The 19,983-nt window shown below is 31.6% G+C and overlaps 1 protein-coding gene across 2 annotated transcripts; it reads right to left on the reverse strand.

Annotated features, from left to right (window-relative positions):
* Positions 1-255: 255 nt before the first annotated feature.
* Positions 256-18,087, reverse strand: LOC133327526 (protein trachealess). Of its 2 annotated transcripts, XM_061536045.1 has the most exons (9): positions 17,852-18,087; positions 10,348-10,583; positions 5,313-5,380; positions 4,918-5,206; positions 4,727-4,848; positions 4,381-4,440; positions 2,170-2,363; positions 1,984-2,090; positions 256-1,891 (listed from the first exon to the last, which is right to left on the reverse strand). In XM_061536045.1, exons 1-9 carry the CDS (start codon positions 18,085-18,087, stop codon positions 288-290), a joined length of 2,916 nt encoding a protein of 971 aa, XP_061392029.1. In that variant the 3' UTR covers positions 256-287. The 2 variants fall into 2 exon arrangements, with proteins under 2 accessions (XP_061392029.1, XP_061392028.1); XM_061536044.1 differs by lacking the exon at positions 4,381-4,440.
* Positions 18,088-19,983: the final 1,896 nt, after the last annotated feature.

Below are 19,983 nucleotides of genomic sequence, written 5' to 3' on the forward strand. Positions count from 1 at the left end.
AATTAAAAATAAGAGCTACATTCACTTCAATTTCCCTTACGGACATTGAAAAACATTCTCGCTACCTTACCCAATGTACCCACAATATCCCAACCATTTTTGCCACCCACAAAACTGCCACTACTACCAACATTACCACCACCCATTGACGATGTTGGTAAATAACTCTGATGCCACAATGATGCCGATGCTGCTGACGGTGATGTAGCTGTTACCGAAGATGACGACGTTCCACATGAATCCATCAATGTTGACGTTACATCATAATTTTGATTGTTGAGGTCGACCTATGAGGGTGTTGAATACCAACCACTTGTCGGAGCTCCCTTATGATATAAATGAAAACTGGAATGCGGTGCAAAATATTGCTGCTGATCCAAATTACTATAGGTCAAGCCACTTGTGGCATCAGCCGTAGTACTGGTGTGATGCATTGCAGCTGTTGCCGAGTAGGGTTGAGGTTTAAGCGGAAGTGGTGACGAAACATCACTTGCACTGGTACTAGTCGATGGATATTGCGATTTCAGTGGATCAACATATTCATAGCTACCGTTTAGAGTGGTCAGTGTTGTCGCCGATGAAGGAGGTTTTCCAGCATTCAAAGAGTTATTTGAATCACGTGGTGATACCGAGCTGGGCGGTGTCATGGCATTGTGATAGTCGATGGAACTGTGATGATAAGTTCCGTAGGTGGACACCAGGTTGGTAAAGGCATCCGTAGAAGTCTTTTGGGGATGTGCATGTAGTTGGATGTATTGATTATCATAGGACGACTCACTGCCGGGTGGTGTGGGTAGGGGTCCAGTCTGTTGGTCACCATAGAATACACCGGTAGGCGTTTGCCGCGCTGTGGCCCTTATGACACTTTCACGATTTGCATAGATCTGCCGTAGCAAAGCTGTGGCTGGCATTGGTGGTGCTGGTTGTTGATAGTGCGGTGCTCCAATCCATTGAATGGTACTGTTTTTGTCATTTTGTTGCTGTTGTTGTTTGAGCAGAGAATCCGTACTGAAATCGGTGGTATTGGTCACAGGATTACCAGCCGCACTGCCGGGCGAAGGCAGATGTTTTGACATGGCTTGTTCCAAATCCTTAACGGATGATTCAGCATTTTGTATTGGAGGCGGTTGAGTTGGTGGCTGTTGTTGTTGTTGGTGCTGCTGCTGTTGTTGTTGCTGCTGCTGCTGGCTATCATCTATGATCGATGGTAGTCTACTACGTGGAGTATCACGATCTAAAGCAGGAACTTTGGCATTTGGTTCACTAATCACCGGATCAACGGTGACATTGCTTGCATCCACATCTGTCTGTTGCGGTACTACTTTGCTCTTACGTTTACGTTTTGTTGTTGTTGCGGGTGCCGGTGTGGGTGCTTGCGCAACTGTGGTGGGTAAATTATTAACGGAACCATCATCCAAAGTGCCCACAACAGTTGGTGTACTGGGACTATCTTTAATTAAATTCAAATTATTGTTTGATGCATTATTGGCGTTACGTCCTCGGGATCGTTGTTGTTGCTGCTGTTGTTGTTGGCTATCGGGTTCAGTTTTTGGCGATGCCAATTTAGTTTCTGCTCCCGTCAGACCATTAAGACTACCAGCATTATCCATTGCACTTGATGATGGATCACCACTGGGTGAACCTGAACTTTTATCCAAACTTGATAGATCTTCGTGTTTGATGTTATCAATACTCGGCTCCAATTGGCAACAATCCAAAATTAGGTTTTCATTTTCACGATTACTGATCACATAGTTGACACAGATGATGTTTTGTTCTTCGGCATTTTTGGAGTTGCACACGACGGTGGCACAACTTTGCATCCAGGTATAGCCTCCACTTTTGTTCATTAGCCGATAATAGCCGGTGAGGACTTGGCCTTTTTCAATTACTGAAATGAAGAGAAATTTAAATGAATGTAAGCATTTTTTGTTCATTTTAAAACCGTTAATAAATAATTTAAATTCGCAATAAAATACTTACAATCTGTGTGATGTTTTCGCATACGATTGGCATCTTCAGCATGGCACAGGGCATACATACTTTTGCCCACCATTTCTTCCGGGGAGTAATCCAACAAATCGGATATTCTGCAAGAAAGCAAAAGACATAAATCACAATTAGTTTTCGCAAAAACAATTATCATGACAAATATCCAGGAAAACTTACCTTGGCTCACAGTGGGCAATGCGAAAATCAAAATTAAGTCTTGTCACAAACATATCGCATTCTAAGCGTATTTCATGCACAGATGGTGGTGGCAGCGCTATGGCCAAGGCGACCATACCTAATAGTGGGGGTTGAGATTTTCTTGTGTGGGAAAATGTATATTGCGGTCGTAGTTTACACAATAATAGTACAACCTTTAAGTAGAGAAAATAACGAGAGGAGGGAAATTAGTTGGAGTTCTTTTTTTGGTTATTGAAATAAAAATGGTATAAAAATAAGAAAAAATATAAAAAAATAATTTTTTTATTAGAAAATTATTGGAAAGAAATTAAAATATAATGCACTCTTGGGGTTAAGATTCTTAGCAGGGTTTTATTGCTATAAATGCAATAACTTATTTGAACAATATTTGAGAGTTTTCCCTAATTTAATTTTTAAAATTATTTTCCTAAAATCAACTATCAATTTAGTATATATTAAAATTATGTACAGAATTTAAAATATATGGTAACAGTTGTTTTTTAATCGTACACATGTAATTAAAAATCGTAAATTATATAATATGTAAAGGATATATATGTTGGGCGCCATTCTCTAGCAATTCTATGAAAAATGTTATCAGGGAAAATCAAAGTTGGCATTTTCAATTTGATATTAAAAAATGCTGCTGGGATACTTATTCAGTTCGCCATTCGAGGAGTTTTTGGAATCACGTGGTGATACCGAGCTGGGCGGTGTCATGGCATTGTGATAGTCAATGGGACTGCGATGATAAGTTCACATAGGTGGATACCAAATTGGTAAAGGCACCCGTAGAAGTCATTTGGGGATGTGCATGAAGTGGGATGTATTGAATATCGTAGGACGACCGGGTGGAGTGGGTATAGGTCCAGTCTGTTGGTCACCCTAGAAAACACCAGTGGGCGTTTGTCGTGCTATTCATTGAGGGATTATTTTAGATAGATATATTTAGCAGACATTTGATATTGCTACAAAAAATGTTGGTATTCAAACCGAAGAAAATTATTTTTAGCAGAAATGCCCTCATTTGTCGCCCAAAAAATCAAATCTTTAGGTTGGGCACCATGCCATAAGTGAGAAAAAACCGTTACCAGATATGATTGCGCCATGAAACACTAGGACATCTTCCATATACCCAATTATAATAGAGTATAACTTATTATTATTACGTTATAGAAATGTTATTTTGTCAGATAAAGGAACTCCCCACAAATATGCGCAAGGAGATGCTTCAAAATGGGGAAATAGGTCGAACCACGGTATACCTCTGCACTTTCATTTATTAATAGTTGCAATCTCTCATTTAAATTTATAAAAGACCAATTAAAAACTCCCTAAACAAAAGTTTTGGAACCGATCATATAACAACTATGAACCGATCATATATCAACGTGATGTGTCAAAACAAAAACCTTTGTTTTTGTCTCGACCATCTAATTTTTTTTTATAATATTTCACATGGTTGGCAACATTTCACATCGAATTCAAGTAGAAATTACGCACTTTGACAGTTAATGGAAACACCATCTGCTTTAAATGAACTACCTATTTATTGTGCCATACTTACAACTATGGCAGCTATCGATTTTTAGATCCCTAAATCAGCTTGATGGCAATGCTGAAATTTTGTTTATCATAGTAATGCTTTATAGATATTTTGGCTGTGTATTTTAATGTTAGGAATTTTAATTTTTTTCAAAAAAAATATATTTTGGATTTGTATTTGAAAATAATTAAAATTTTCCTAATTGACCTTTATAAAATATATTTAAATATTAATAATATACTTTAAAAATATTTGTACAACATTCTAAAAATAATACAACTAAAATGACAATATGTTTTTAGATTGATGAATATTTGCAGTATGAATGTGTAAATGCATGTAGTTATGACAAAAATCGTGAACATTTCGATACTGATCAATAAAATCAGTTAAGTTTTCTTCAAGTCGTTATAACAAAATTTGGTTAGTAAAATTTTGAAAAAAAAACAAAAATAAAAACAAGATTAATAATTGGAAAACAAAATTCGTAGGTTAATTTTTTGTTTGATTTTGGAAAAAATTTTTATTACAAAAACAAAAAAGGAAATTAAAAACAAGAAAAAAAATTATTGTTGATAATTTTGTTTCGAATAGAGTTCTACTAACGATTTCGATTCTTTGTACTGATTTTGATTGATACGTACCGAATAATTGGTGCCCATGTTTTTACCATTTTTACCACCACTGGCCGTTTGGTCATTAGCCTGCAGATAATGAAGGGGAAAAGGGAGAGGGTTTAAGATGGATAACTTAGTTTGAGTTTTTTTTCGATTTTTATTGAGTGTTATTTTTTCTTTACTTGTCATGAGGGAGGGTTAATGAACAGAAAAGAAGGTTGAACAAAATCTATAAAAAACAAAAGAAATACTAAACTACAACAAAAATAAAAATAATAATTACAAGTACAACTACAAAAATAACTACATACTACACTTTGAAGCTTTTGTTTCAAAGCCTTTACTCCTAGAAAGTAATTCCTTTACAACTTACCCTATAACCGGAAGATTTAAAATGACAGCCTCTTTTGGTTAAGGTGGATTTCATGCGTACACAAAATGAACGTTCGAAACCTTTGTAGCCGCTATTTGAGTTCATGGTCATTTGACCGGAAACTAAAATAAAAAAGAGAAATTAACTTAAATATATTTTTCCAGACTATGCGATTAAAAAAATAAACTTACCATCTGGATTATTGGTACCATGTGAACCAATGCCATCATCCGAACCACCTGAGTGTGGCGATGACATGCCACCCGCACCCGCTGATGATCCTGTACCATTTATACCACCCGATGTTAAACTCAGACCCAATTGTTCAGCAATTTCAGCATGGTCACCTTGATGTATGTAATCAAATATACTGCTGCCAGTCATTTCGACTTGTGACAAACCCAAATATATGGATACCGTTTCCGAAATATACAGGAAACGGCCATCAGCAGCAACGGCCAAGGCAAAGCCATCCAAAGACTAAAGGAAATGTAAAGATTATTATTAGTTGTTGTTATTTTTGTAAAACTTCTTGGAAATTTGCATTTCAATGGGAAAGAGAGAAAAAAGGTATCCAACTGCTTACCTGTAATATGTGGGTACCCTGATGTTGTTCGAATAAATCAACGGCGGGGCTGCGTCTTATGGCTGCACCTACAACGGGGAGAGAGAGACAAATATAAAATTAAATTTATGGTACAAAATAAAAATAGAAATTTCAATCAAAAATTTTGAGTTATGTTGGAATAGATCTCACAATTTATTTTTGACCTTAACTTGGCCCATTTTGTTTTAACTAATAGAATTGGCTTTACATCAATTATTTCATGATTTTCTTTTTCTAAACCCCCTTTTGACCACCAATCATAAATCTTATAACAATATTTTTTTACTATAATTCAATTAAAGGATTTCGTATTTTTTATGATTCTGGCCTAAGGCAGGTCACACAAAAACCACATAACAAAAAATAGAAAAAGACGGCATAAATAATAAGTTAAAAAAATAACACATAAAATTTATTCGAATTTTCTCAATACAAAAAAGGATGAGAGTACACACACATACATATTTTTATGATTATTACGATTATTTTTATTATTGCTAACGCCCAGTAGCTTAACGCCAATGAAAACAATTTTGGACAGACAGAGGTTAAGTGTGACTGCTTCCACCACTCATTCACAGCTTTTGGACTGAGGCCAAAATAATGGAAGCTAAAATCCCAGTAAGCTAAGGTGTTGGCCACTGCCCGGCTCATATTGTCCTGGCAATCCCTGGAGTAACACATATGCTTCATTTGCACTTTTTCCCATTTATTTGCCTTCTTGTCAGCAGCCGCCCCCAACATCCAGCACAAATTTGCCAAGCACTTTACTTTGTTTCACATCAAAGTCCACACTTGTTAGTGTGTGTGTTCGTTATTTTTTATGACAATTCAATAAAAATAATCATCATTTCATTGTGAGTTTTTTTTTGTTTGGTTTATATGGCATAGTGCCTTGCCAGAGTAGTGTGAGGTGTAAGTTTAGGTGTCATGAATGAGGGGGATGATGGGTAGAGGAAGGTTGTTCATTGATTTAATACAAAAAAGGAGGGTTCAGTTGCTTATGAATTATTTATGGGAATTATTGAAGAGCCCTTCTACGTTAAATTGAGAGAATTTTTAGAAACAAAGTAATTGAAAAAAAAATAAAATTTTTATTTAAAGGGAAAATCAGCGAAAATTACTTAAGAAATATAGGAAACCTTTAGATTCGAGGGGGAAAACGTATAACCTATACATTGGGAGGGTATGGATGCTATATTAAAGTGATGATCCTCTTAATAATCCCTTGAAATGAGTTACGGACCGATAAAAGCTTCATTTTAGCCAATTCTTTGATTAAATGTAGTTTAAATCAGTTTGCCCAAAAAGTGTTGCATACTTTTAGGCAAATTATAATTTTGTGTCATTAAGAATGAAAATAGGCCAATAACTTGTGGAATTTGAATACAATCATTATTTTTTATTAATTTAATAAATGAAGGGTAACATAGTATAGGGTAAAGGTCAAATATTACATACCTTTAGGCAAATAAACCTATTTTCAAGCAAATTAATGGACTCTAAATGTTATTTTATATTTAGAGAGAATTTGTTGAAAGAATTGTAAAAAATGAAAGGATCCAACCTAATATATATAGTCATAAAAATCGTATATACACATTGAAGACTGTACAGTTGTTGTTTTTTTTAAGTGCTAAATACTGCTGGTGTCATCCATCCATCCATTGCTTAACGTTGAAGCAAAAATCAACCAACCATACATTTGACCGTTTATTCAAAGTAAGTTTTGTTGATGTTGTTGTTGTTGGTTTCTTATTAATGAAAAAATAAACGGCAACAACAACAATAACAATAAAACGCTATATATATTCGATTCGATTAATTTGCATAAAAAAGTGTGTACAAAAAAAAAATACAAATTTTATTTGTTGCTGAGCTCACTCAGTGAGCTAAGTGTATGGTTGTGTGGATGTGTGTTAAGCGATGATGTTGATTATAGTGCTCATGCGCACAACCATTTTGTTTTTTCTTGTTATTGTGGCACATTTTTATTGCCGTTGTATTTATTTGTTGATGTCTTTATCGCTTTTTGTTGTGGTATTTATTTATTTATTTTGTTTTTGTCATTTCAACAGTGGTAGCAATTTTCAATTTGTTGTTTAAAGGTAACGGAAGGTTAAATTATTTTTTTTTGTCATTTGTAAAAAATTCCCCCATCCATCCATTCATTTTGAGTTGCCATTAAACGTAATTGAATTATTTTTCATAGCTCTATGGTTTTATTTAAAATGCTGACCATAAAGACAATGAGACTATTCCTAAAAAAATATTTTGTATTTTTTTATTATTTTGAATTTTATTACCTTGATTTTAATTGAGTCATTCATTTGCTTTAAATAATTGAAATTGATTTTGTAATTTTTTTTTTTCGTTGTTGTTTTGTGCCAATAATGTTTATTAAAGGAAGGGATATTTTCAATTTTATTGTTGTTGGGGAAATTTTAATGTGTTCATGCCAATATTTTTTTCGATAGCAGAAATATGTGTGATAAATATTTTAGATTTTATTGAAAGAAAATGAGTCATATTATATGAGAGTTCCTAGAAAAAATATCTATATTGGAAGTGTGTATTTATTCGGGAATTTGTGTTTCGTAGCATTGTTCTTCCATTGACCAATTTTCCTGACTATTATTTTACACTGCAGTCAGCAGATTTGCGAATCAGCTGTTTCCTTGGATTGCTTCAATGGAAACCAACTGATTCGCCAACTACTTGAATATGAAAGGCTTCATCGAAAGCATTATCTTTATAATTTGCAATATTTTATTATAAAATTCGGATTTTAATTGAAAAAAAACTATTAAATTTTAAGATATTGAAGGAAATATTTAAGGCCTCATTAATATATAACAGGAAAATCAGCTGATTAGCAAATCAGCTGTTTTCTTGGATTGCGTAAATGGAAATCAGCTGACTCGCCAACTATTTATATGTGAGAGGCTTTAATGCAAGCTTCCTGATTATAATATGACTATTTGACTTGAGAAGGACCCAATGTGAAAATTTTAACATCTTGAAAAAAAATTTAGTATTTTATTAATATTAAATGAAGCCGTCTATACTTTTTAATAATATGAAGGCAATTTTTCCATTATAAAATTGAAAGTATGTATCAAAATATGTTAAGTTTTGTTTTTGTCTGTTTTGTCACATTTAGGTATCATTTCGTGACTATTTTAACCCAAAATTGGTATTAATTAACCTTCAATTTTATTGTTGTTTATAAAGGTTGTTTCGGTTTGTTTTTTTTTGTTTTTGGTGTGGGTAATATATTTTGTAACATTATTTCAAAATAAAATCCCCTTCCCCCGGGCAAAGTAATTACATAAGCAATGGTGAAATTAAACATGACATAAGTCACGGTTCCATAAAGTACACAGATGTTTACAACAAATTAACAGTTTATTATATAATAGTTAAAAGACTAGAAATGTTATATCACAGATGTCAGCAGAAATTTTGGAATTTAAATTCAAGAAAAAAAAATAATTATTGAAATATTTTTACCAATTTTAATTCTTAAATAGGTAAAAATATTATAGCAATTTAAAAAATAAAAAATTTAAAAACTATGAATAGATTTTAATTATTTAATGTTTAAATACATTTTTTAATTAATTTAATTAATTGATATTTTCAAATCATACTTCTTCATAACATGTGCAAAATAATGTTCAATTCTATTGAATTGCCTTTTTTCTATATAAGATTCATTTTTTGCCATGACCATGCCATAATCATTTAATTCCGTAGACACATTAAAAAATCCAATTTTTTTAAATACCCAAAATAAAAATTTCAAAAGGCAATACAAATGACATATAATTTTTTCAATAAAACATTTTTTTTTGAATTCATGAATACACACGCTTGTTTCTAAACGAAAACCATTTCAAATATATGTGTTATAATTCAACAATTAATTATGCTAAGCACATACAGCATTAAATTTTCGAATAGTTAATAATAATAATGAAAAAACCCAAAATACTGAGAAGACTCAAAAAAAAAAAAAAATCAAATTTCACTTCCTTTAAAAAAAAACAAATAAATTTCAAGTACTTGCCCTCAACACAATGACACAGAGTAGAAATAAAAAAATTAAAAAAAAAAATTATTCAAATATGTAATTCCCTCTCTATCTCTCTCTTTTATGTTAATGGCATTGCATGTAAAGGGAAATTTCTCTTTATTTGTTTCTTTTTTATTTATCGATTTGTGTGCAAGTGTTGTTCGTTGTATTGAGTTATTTATGATGCATTTCATTAAACCGCCATATTTTTTTCAGTTGTTGTTTTTTTCATGGGACTCTTCTGCTTCTTCTTCTATTTGTGTTTTGTGTATTTTCCTTTCTTCTATTTAAATATGGCCGCAATGTTGTTAGAGTTTATCTATTATGGAAATAGTTATAATGATGATTCAATGGCTTGGAGGGGCTTTTTTGTATTCAGTTGTTTAGAATGTGGTTATGGGTGAAAGAGAAGGTCTTACTCATACTTTGAATGCATTATAAGACAGGGCCAGGGCTTAAAATGTACATGCTATTCGATTTTTTAATCCCTTGAGGAAAATTTGAAATTAACCACAGAAAATATTTAGGTACGAAAACATTGCCAGGCACAAAACAAAGATGACTTTGAAAATTATCTAAAGAAAATTTTTCCTAGCGCTTTTTATAAAAGAATGTGTACTGGAATAATTGATTTGATTGATTTGTAAATGCATTTAGAGAATGGCGCCCAACTTATGGGTCAACACACCGAAAATCTCGAATAAACAAATAATTTTTTTTTATTTTCATTCGATCCCCGATGACTTTATTTATATATTTCCGCGCGGAATTAAAACGGTGAATTAAAGTTTTTTTTTCAAAATTTATAGAAACCTCTGTACCCTGAAACCTATCTTCTTATTTTTTATTTCCGTGCGTATTTCTATACGTTCTCGCCTCAAACCTTTCTAGTTAGATCATTTTTTTTTGTTTCTGTACGTATCCATAAATACTTACTTTTCAATTTGCTGCTGGTGCTTTGTTCCCGGGTCCATGGTGGATCACCATGACTGGAGAAGTCTCTTAATTTTAAATAGCTTATGGTCAGTCTTATTATCGAAGCCTTATCTAATTGACTGGTGATTGCTGCAGGTAATGGTAACATTTTCGCCAATTCATAGAATTCGAAATTCTCTTTGCCGCGTCGGGAGCGGGCTGCATCGCGGGATTTTTCTTTGCGCAGTTCTAGAATTCTGTAATTAGAGAAAATAATACAAAAAATTAATATAAGGTGAATTTAAAAGAATTTTAATTAAGTTTAAAAATGGCTCCCAACATGAAAATATTAAAGATTTATAAGTAAATTCAATAGAGAAGACAAATTAAAAAAATAATCAATTAATTAAAGTGAATTTGAATGAAATAGAGATAAGTAGAATATAAAGATAAAAATACAAATTAATGCTCAATTTGAAATATTTACTAATATGGCGCCCAACATAGTATTGATTTAAAAAATGTTTTTCTGAAATGAGAAATAAATTTTAAATACTTGAATTTTTTAAAGAAGATGACGCCAAAGGTGTTTTATTCCTTAGATGTTACCAAAAAATGTGATTGACGTTTAGTTTTGGTCTGGCGCCCAATATAATATTTGTTTTCATTTATAACCTAAAGGTTGTCTGAACTGATTTTTTAGCTTAAATAGTGTAATGAAAAGACAATTAAAATGATGGTGCCCAACGTCAAAAATATCCAACAACGTTTAAAGACATTTAAAGGAGTTTTCAGCTTTAAAACTGTAATGTAGAATCAGGATTAACGGATCGCCCAACGTAAAGTATTACAATTTCCAGTGTTTTTATTTTTAATTTCTCCTGGTCCTTTGGACATTTTTTTACAACCAACGGGAATGTAATGCGTTATTTGTAAATTAACCCTTACAAATTCTAAAACAATTGGGCACCATATATTTTATTATTTTTATAAGACTTTTTTTAATAAAAGTAGATAATTGAAAATGCTGCACTACAATATTCTGTGGAGTAGTTTTATCTTTAAAGGTAAAGTTAATTGTGTACGATGTGTTAAATGTGAAATAAACCAAATGAAATATGTACTGTATATCTGGCGCATTTTTCTTTACTCCTCATCTCAAAAGGTCTCGTATGCTATAGTTTTGTCTAAATATCAATATAAATTCTTGTCAAAACTTTACAAAAGGTGGTAAAAAAATTTTGTTATTTCTTTTGTGAACCAAATATTGGCGTAAACATTTTTTTCGAATAGCATTTAGTTTCGAGTTCGTCTGCATACATTGGCTGTTTTGTATTCCCAAAACAATTAATCTTCGTTGAATGGATCTTTTCAAAACACCATCACCACCACCACCAAAAAATACTCTACAACTATTCTTCTATTCATCGTGCGTGTATGTGTCAACTCTTATGTATGTTGAAAATCAATCGTTAACAAATTAGCTGTCAATACTTTTTTGCTAATTGCGATGCCTTGGTGTCAAATAGATGATGCTAGACAAATTGGCCTAGCATATTTTAAAACTGCCAATAATCAGAAAATTGATTTTAGATTTTTTTTTTGAAATTATTCGTTAGCTAACACATACAAAGACAAGCGTAAAAAATATAAATAACATAATTAATTTTGTTTTTGCAATTTGTTTAATAATAATTGCACCATGAAATCCTTGCAAATGTTAGCAAGGATAATTAAAATGTAATTTTGATTTTTTTTCAGGGCCCTTGAAATTAATCCTAATTTGTAGATTTTCATTAATTTCTAATTTGTTAGGGTTTCACTATTTTTACATTCCTCAATTAGTTTATTTTTTTATTTTCAAAATTTCAGCTTCCGTATTTTTTGCCGTCTTGCTAATGTTTTAATTAAATTTTTCAAATTAAAAATGTACCGTTTTTTTATTTACCCGACCTTTTGACTTCCGTTACCTGTTGTTTGCAATTAATTCCCTTAATGTTTCCCGTCTTTAATCCTCTTTTGCGTTGTAATGTTTTCATTTATTTCTACAACATTAATCAGATTAGTAGGGTATTACATATTGGCCGTTTTGTTTGGAAATAAGTGATCCATATCATCGCCATTGGATCGAGGTGCGAATATTTGGTTAATAGGTAAAAATGGCAATCATGCAGAAAATCATTTAAAGCCGATTAAAAGAACTCTTCAGATGGTAGATTTGTTTGCAATATTTTGATAGCGCATTGGGGGAAAATGAGTTTGTGGTAAATATTGGCTTTAGATGGAAACAAGATGGAAACTCAAAATAAAAAAAAATACTCAAACAAAAATTTTAATTTTTTTCTGAAACCAATATTATTTGAATTATTGTGAACAATTATTTCTAATGTATCTCAAAATTAATTAAATATTTTTTAGTAAATCAATAAAAATTTGTTCGTTAAATTTTCTGGGCAAAATCTATGCTTTAAGATCTGGCGCCCAACGTTATACATAATATTTTAATATAAAATATGCATACAATATTTTTTCTATTCAGTTTTATTTCAACCACACTTTGTTTAATATTAATATTTTTTTAAATCAATAATGGGAAGCGAATAAATAAAAAAATGTGACTCAAAACCAAATTTTTTAATTTATTTCTGAAATCAATACTGTGCTAATTATTGTGATAAAGCTATCAGCCCGCTGGATTTAAAATTAATTTAATATTTGTTAATATAACAATAGAAATGTGTCTGTTAAATTTTCTTGTTAAAATCCAAAATTTAAGAACTGGCGCCCAACGTTGAAAACCAAATTCGATATAAGAACTACATACAACGCGTATTTTTGTTCTTTTTTTCAGTCGCACTTTGTTTAATAATAATAATTAACAATGTCATACATTCCCCACTAATAAATAGTTGTTTTTTATAAAAACAACAAACTGGGATTCAGCCTGACTATTTTGCAAAAACAAAATACAAATGGTATCCCAAATAAACCGCCAACACTACTAATAATTAATTAATATTTTTTAACCCTAATTTTAAACATATTTTTTAGGAATAAAAAAATTAAATGAAACCATTAAATCATTTTAATATATGCTTTTTAAACAATAATTATAAACAAAAAAACTAGAAAAACAAATTCTTAATAACTTTTTTTTTTAATAATAGAAAACTGGTTTTCAGTTTTTGGCCCGTGCCAAAAGTGCTTCAAACCCGGTTTTTACAGAAAATAAATATGTCATGGGATGTGAAGAAGTTTTGTGTTAATAAATTTAATTACCCACAAATATTTTTTGAAACCTTTTTTTTGATGAAATCTTTAGCTCAGATTTTCATAAGAAATATAACAAAAAAACCTACAACAAAAATAGCTTTAAAGAAATATTTAAATCATAAAAATAGGTAGATGCAAAAAAGGGAAGAAAAATAAAAACTTAAAAATGCCGACACTGGCTTAACGTTGTATAACAACAAGAAAATCTCTTTCTTATGAAGTTATCATGATATGCATCTCCCTTTTATTTTGGATTTGCAGCCGCCAAGCCAAGCTAACTTGGCTTAAAGCAGCCAGCATCTCAATCTCGCTACACAAGACAAAATTCACTTTAAATCACAAGCCATAAGACAACAATAATAACAATAAAATCATAATATAGCAAAGCTAGTAAAAAAGAAACAATGCCGGCAAACAACAAATGAAAAAAAACTTCTGTATTTAGATCAAAACAAAATATAGCAAGCTAACGTGAACACAAAAAATTAAGAAAAAGAAAAAAACGACAACAAGCCGTCAACTAGTAATCAAGTAGCCGTTTATCTGCTTCTTATTTTTTTTATTTTCTTGAAATGGTTTTAAAGCTTATGCTTGTTTTGGCTTACAAGTTATGGTCTATTTTCGTGGGGGTTTTTGTGGTTTTCATGTTAACATAAAACTACATTTTAATTTTTTTTTATTTTCTTGTAATACAATTACGAGAGTATGTGTAGGTTGTGATAATTGATCAACATGAGAGAAAAGAAGTTAGTTGTAGTTTTAGTTTTCTTGACTTGTCCTAATTGTAGAAATTAAAGATTGAAATTATTTGATAGCTGCATTAAATTATGGTAATTAGAATTTAAATATTAAGCAGCTGAAGCATGTTCCGATATTTTTCATGTTAATAAAAAAACGATTAACCTATTAATAAATCTAAGAAATCATTTTAAAACTATTGATTATAAGAAAATGCTTCTCCTACCTCCATAATCTATGATATTTGAACCTATGTGTAATTATACTGAGGATATTTGAAATTACTAATAAAAGGATACAAATAAATGTTTTGGAATATTTTTAATTTCAAAATAAAAAAATTAATATTTCTGTAATTTTTTTAAAGGATAACTTCAGATGTCACACCACAGCTGATTGATAGTAACAGCTGATTTCTTTTTGCATTATGGGGTTTCACATTCTGTGATCTATTGGAATTTAATGAATACGAGGAATGGTATGGAATTGCAACAGAAATAGAATAAACGCATATGGTAAATTGTAACGTTATATTTACGTTCAAAATATATAAAGACGATAATTTCTTTAATGGAGAACCTAATGACAATTTTAATGGAATTCGTAGCTTAAAATTTATTTGAAAAAATAATGGAAAAATGCTATTCGACTTAATAATAGTCGAACACTTATTTGACAAAGGCATTGATAATAGTCTCTAAATATCATTAGAGTTCCGTTTCAGAACGGAACTCTAATCTCTTTTTATTCTTGAGAAACATATCAATAATATTTGTATAAAATAAGAAGTAGAAACAAGTTAGTTAAAACCATACGCCAAACGAATTTATTAACTACTTCTTTTACAATTTCATTTTCAGCTGTCAATATAATTTACCTTTTAAAATTATTTTCCCTCTATTTTTAATATTTTTCTTAAATTCAAAAAAAAGTGGACTTATTTTCCAAATCACTGTATTACCTAAAATTGTCTTCAATAAAACCTCTATTATTAATTTGTTACACTTATATGGCAATTATTCACATTTTCTTCATACACAATACTGAGTGAGACCTGACTATAGAAATTTTTGAGTTCGTTGTCAGTTTTTCATGGACACAAATCCATCCTGCCATCCAAAATTAATGTGAGAATATGTCGTTTGGACACTTGCTAAAGAAAACAAATTTAGTACTGCGACCTATTGCTGACATGAATACATGTCGTGGTCAATATTAATTGCCGGCAATTAGTCATTGCTTAGGGCCATTCATTGTAAGTAAACAGAGAACAATGTGTGAATACCTTCTTCTCTCAGATTGATTGAGGAGTAGGGTGAAAATATGATGCGTGTGTGTATTATATGTAGGTGAGATACTAGTGAAGACAGCCACATAAAAAAATCACAGTAATGACAACAATATATCATAGAAGGTGAGAAAAAGAAGAGAATTTTGAAAATATGTAATTTTTCTTAAGAGAATTTGATTAAAAAAATTTAATACTGAAATGTCATGTTTTTGTCAGAATTTCTAGTTTGTTTATTATTTGTTTTTAATTAAAGCTAAAGCGCTTTAACTAGTATTTCGAAAGTGGCGCCCGAATGTTTTAAAACCAATTCATTTTAAATACAAAACTAAATTTCTGTTTTGTAAACAAAAAAACTTGTCATCTTTTGGCTTTTACTTAATAGAGGTTTTACAACTTTCTTTATCCTTGATTTGTGAACCCAACCAAATAATTAGAAAAACAATTAATATTTTAATGTTTTTGAGTCAAGGTTAAAACTGAAAGTGAAATTCAATTATTGATGTACTTAGATATTCTAGCACCAGCAACTTAACAACACCTAAGTGTGCCAAAATCGACAAAATCTACTTGTTGAACAGATACAAAATGTGTCCTTGACAAATATTTATGTGTATTTCCAAGGAACTTCGATGCTGTAACTGTTATCTTTCATATCGTTATTATTATCTTCAAAAATTTTTTTTGGAAACAAATATAAAAACAATATCTTATAACTGTTATTGCCTTGCTCACACTTTTTGCCCCTTATGATAACTAGGCCAAAATGGTTATGATTCCAATGAACTACACCAACAATAGGACTTCATGCTGTGATGTCAAGTATGGTCAACAGCGTGCTGATGTATATCTAACGGGGTATGTCATAAATCTTTATGATATCCTACTGTGTTTTGACTGCAACACGTTGACGTTTGCCACCAGGAAAAATTGTGCAATATTTATGAAAATATGTGTTTTTATATTTTTCAAAATAATATGAAGGTGTTATATTTTCTTTTGTTCGATCTATCAATAGGTTTAGTTATATTGCAATATTGGGTAATTTTTCTTGGAAATAAAGGATTGCATAAAGGATATATTTTGTGTTGAGAAAACAAATGCAAATATTAATACAAAAAAAAGTATTCAACGAAGTTTGATTGGGAAAATGCAAGAAAAAAAAAATAGTATCCTTTGGATTCCGATTAATTTCTATTATATTCGATTCGACTATAGATTGTTTCTGATAATTTATAAAATCAATTGTTGTTGATATTACCCACACATAACTGACCAAAACAACTGATTGTTTTCTGCATTACAAAGTTTCACAATTCGCGATCTAATGATATTTAAGAGAGCTGGCATGGAATTGAAACAGAAATAAAATAAAAGCGTATTTTAAATTGCGACGATATATTTACGTTTAAAATGTATAAATTCGAACTTTTCTGTAACGTTAAAGTTGGGAAAGAAATAAAATAAAAGCACATTATAAAATGCGACAGAATAAAATATTTACGTTCAAAATATATAAAGTAGAACTTTTTAATCTTCGGTAAAGACAAAAAATAATATTTTGTAAATGTTCGAATGAACATTTTAAAAGAATATTGAATTATTTGTTATACTTAAAATGTATTTCCCAGAAGAAGAGATTCGGAATTAGTTGTTTTTTGCATTTAAGGTATAATTTTATTTTCAAATTTGAAAAATAAATTTCTAAAACACAAGTTCGATACTTTTTTATATTTTTTTAGAATATTCGAAATATGTTTTCACATTAGAATATTATTAATATTCGACTAATACTAAGATTCGGAGAAGGAAGAAACGAAAACAGTTTCCGAACATTTTATAAGAACAGTTTTTCTAACTCGCATACATTTTTCACAATATTTTTTTTATTTCTGTTCCCTCCAGAAGAGAAGACGAACATAAAGTTACCAATTTTTAATAAAAAAAAGAAACAAAAATAAACACTTGACAAATGTAAGCCGTCGGTGATTATGGAGATTTGAATATAAACTATTTCAATTTGTTTTCCTAAATTATCTGTTAAGAATTTATTCTAGGGCCCGAATAAAATTTGTTTACAATTCAAAATTGGTATTTTGGAAACAGTTTGGACAATACTTGTAATCATTTCCTATTTTTTGGTTAACATTTTCCATAATTTTCACTCAAAACTACTAACTATTATATTAATATAATTAATTAAAAAAAAAAAATGTCATAACTAACCCTGGTTCCAATGGCTGTGGTTGATGCTGCTGATGATGATGTTGATTTGGCATTTTATTATAAGGCACAGCGCACAAATCTTGTGTTGGTACTAGCCATGAATGGGTAAATGCTCCGGCGCCCACCGTCGGCATACCCAATGAACCCATGGGTGCCATGTGGCTACCGGGATGACCCGGTGTTTGTTGACGTGGATAGCCAGCATAATCCATGGCGACGGCTTGATAGGGTAACATTGCAAGAAAGGAGGAAACTTCACCGATTCGATTTGCGCGTTATTTTTGAGGTAGTTATATTGTGCCGAAACGGGAAAAGAGGAGGATAGAATAACAAGTGGAGTGTAAGGGAATAGCGTTAAAAATGTTTTTTTATTTATGTAAAATTCAACATTTTCTTTTTTGGCAACATTTGTTGTATTATAAGCAAATAATTTCTTTGATTACAGGTCAATCACTTTCACTTGCACTTTGATGTTGTTGTTATTTTTCACATTCATTTACTATTTGTTGTAGGAAATTATTATTATAATTGTTGCTGTTTTGTGTGTGTGTGTTTTTGTATTGTTATTATTGATGTCTGGAAATTTTGAAACTTATCAAAATTCAAATTACATCCTATTGAATGTGTGGCTAGGACGTGTTTGTACACTTGGCGTGACCCTAAAAATATTGCACAAAATTCACACGCGTCCAGTTTTTTTTGTGATGGCCTCAAGAACAACGGGAGGAGAAAAAAATTGTTGAATTTTTTTGCAGCCTTTTCTTGTTAACCGATTGACGGTTTGGCTGATCACGTTAAACGCGTTATGTTTTTGTTGCTGTTGATGATTTCTTTTGTTGTTGTTGTTTTTACACAGAAAGATATTTAACGGATTTGGCACGTAATAGACGTTATTGAACTAAAGTCCAGCATCCGATTGATGCTACACTACACTGACTGTGTAACTGTGATGATGATGACGAAATTGGCGACGACGACGACAAAGACGTGAACACGCACTCACTCACGATTTCAAAACGCGCGCTCACGTTGAGGGGGCGGTAATTATGTTGAGCTACTACAGCGACGACACCGCACTGACTACTACTGGCGTTGATGTTATGTTGTTGGACCCCCTCTCGCAAAGACTTGGACGTTTTTTTTAATGTATAAAAATTCAGCACGAATCTTCTTCCTTTACGACTGGCTTGTGTACGTATGTGTGTGTATTATTTTTCTTTTTTTGGGGGGTTCGATGTGTTCGTTCCCAAAAAAATAATATACCAAGCCGTATAATACGAGCGTACGTCCGTTGTTGGCAACGAGTACGTGCAGAATAATTCGTAAAGCCCACGTTCACGTCACAAACAAAACAAAAACCAAAGTGGAATTGAAGATGTCTCACACACACTAGCTCACGAGCGCTATAACCCCACTAATGGGAATGATACGCACGCACACACACTCTCTGGGCAATTTCAGTTAGCAGAAGTAACCCGCACACACACAACTATACTATCATTCTATGACAAATTTCAAGCCATAAGATTTGCCATAATAAGAACAAAAACAACAACAACAGCGTCGACTACCATGTCATTCCAATATGAACCAAGAACCTTTACAGTTACAACAAAAACAAATCTCTTTGTAACATTGCCTGAATTACAACAACGCACACACACACTCACTTACAAGAACTCAGTTAGTAATCTCTGCCTTTGTGGTGGTAGCAGTGACAGTATGACACTGTTCTTGTGCACGCACCCAAAGCAGCGGATACAAAAACAACAAGAAACTACTCAATTTTGTTGTTGTTGGTTGCTTTTTTCGGGGGGTGACACAGTTGACTCGGCATGCACAACACGAACGGGTTTTAAAACAACGTTACTCTCAGTACAAAAGGAAGAACCAGCAAACACACACACACACACACACCAAATATTGGTAATCCAACAACAACCACATCATCGGCAGCAGCAGGAATAAACGACCAACGAACGTGCAACGTTAATCCAACTCACCAACACATTCAAACACACATACCACCAATACGAAGATATATAAATGTATATAGCGTGGATTTGCAGGACTCCACACACACACACTCACACAGTTACATACATGTGTGCACCTGACTTAGCATTTGGTCA

This window comes from Musca vetustissima, unplaced genomic scaffold, assembly GCF_032173495.1.
Source record: "Musca vetustissima isolate MV318-11 ecotype Yass unplaced genomic scaffold, APGP_CSIRO_Mvet_v1 utg6936, whole genome shotgun sequence".
In the NCBI taxonomy this organism is placed as follows: Eukaryota; Metazoa; Arthropoda; class Insecta; order Diptera; family Muscidae; genus Musca; species Musca vetustissima.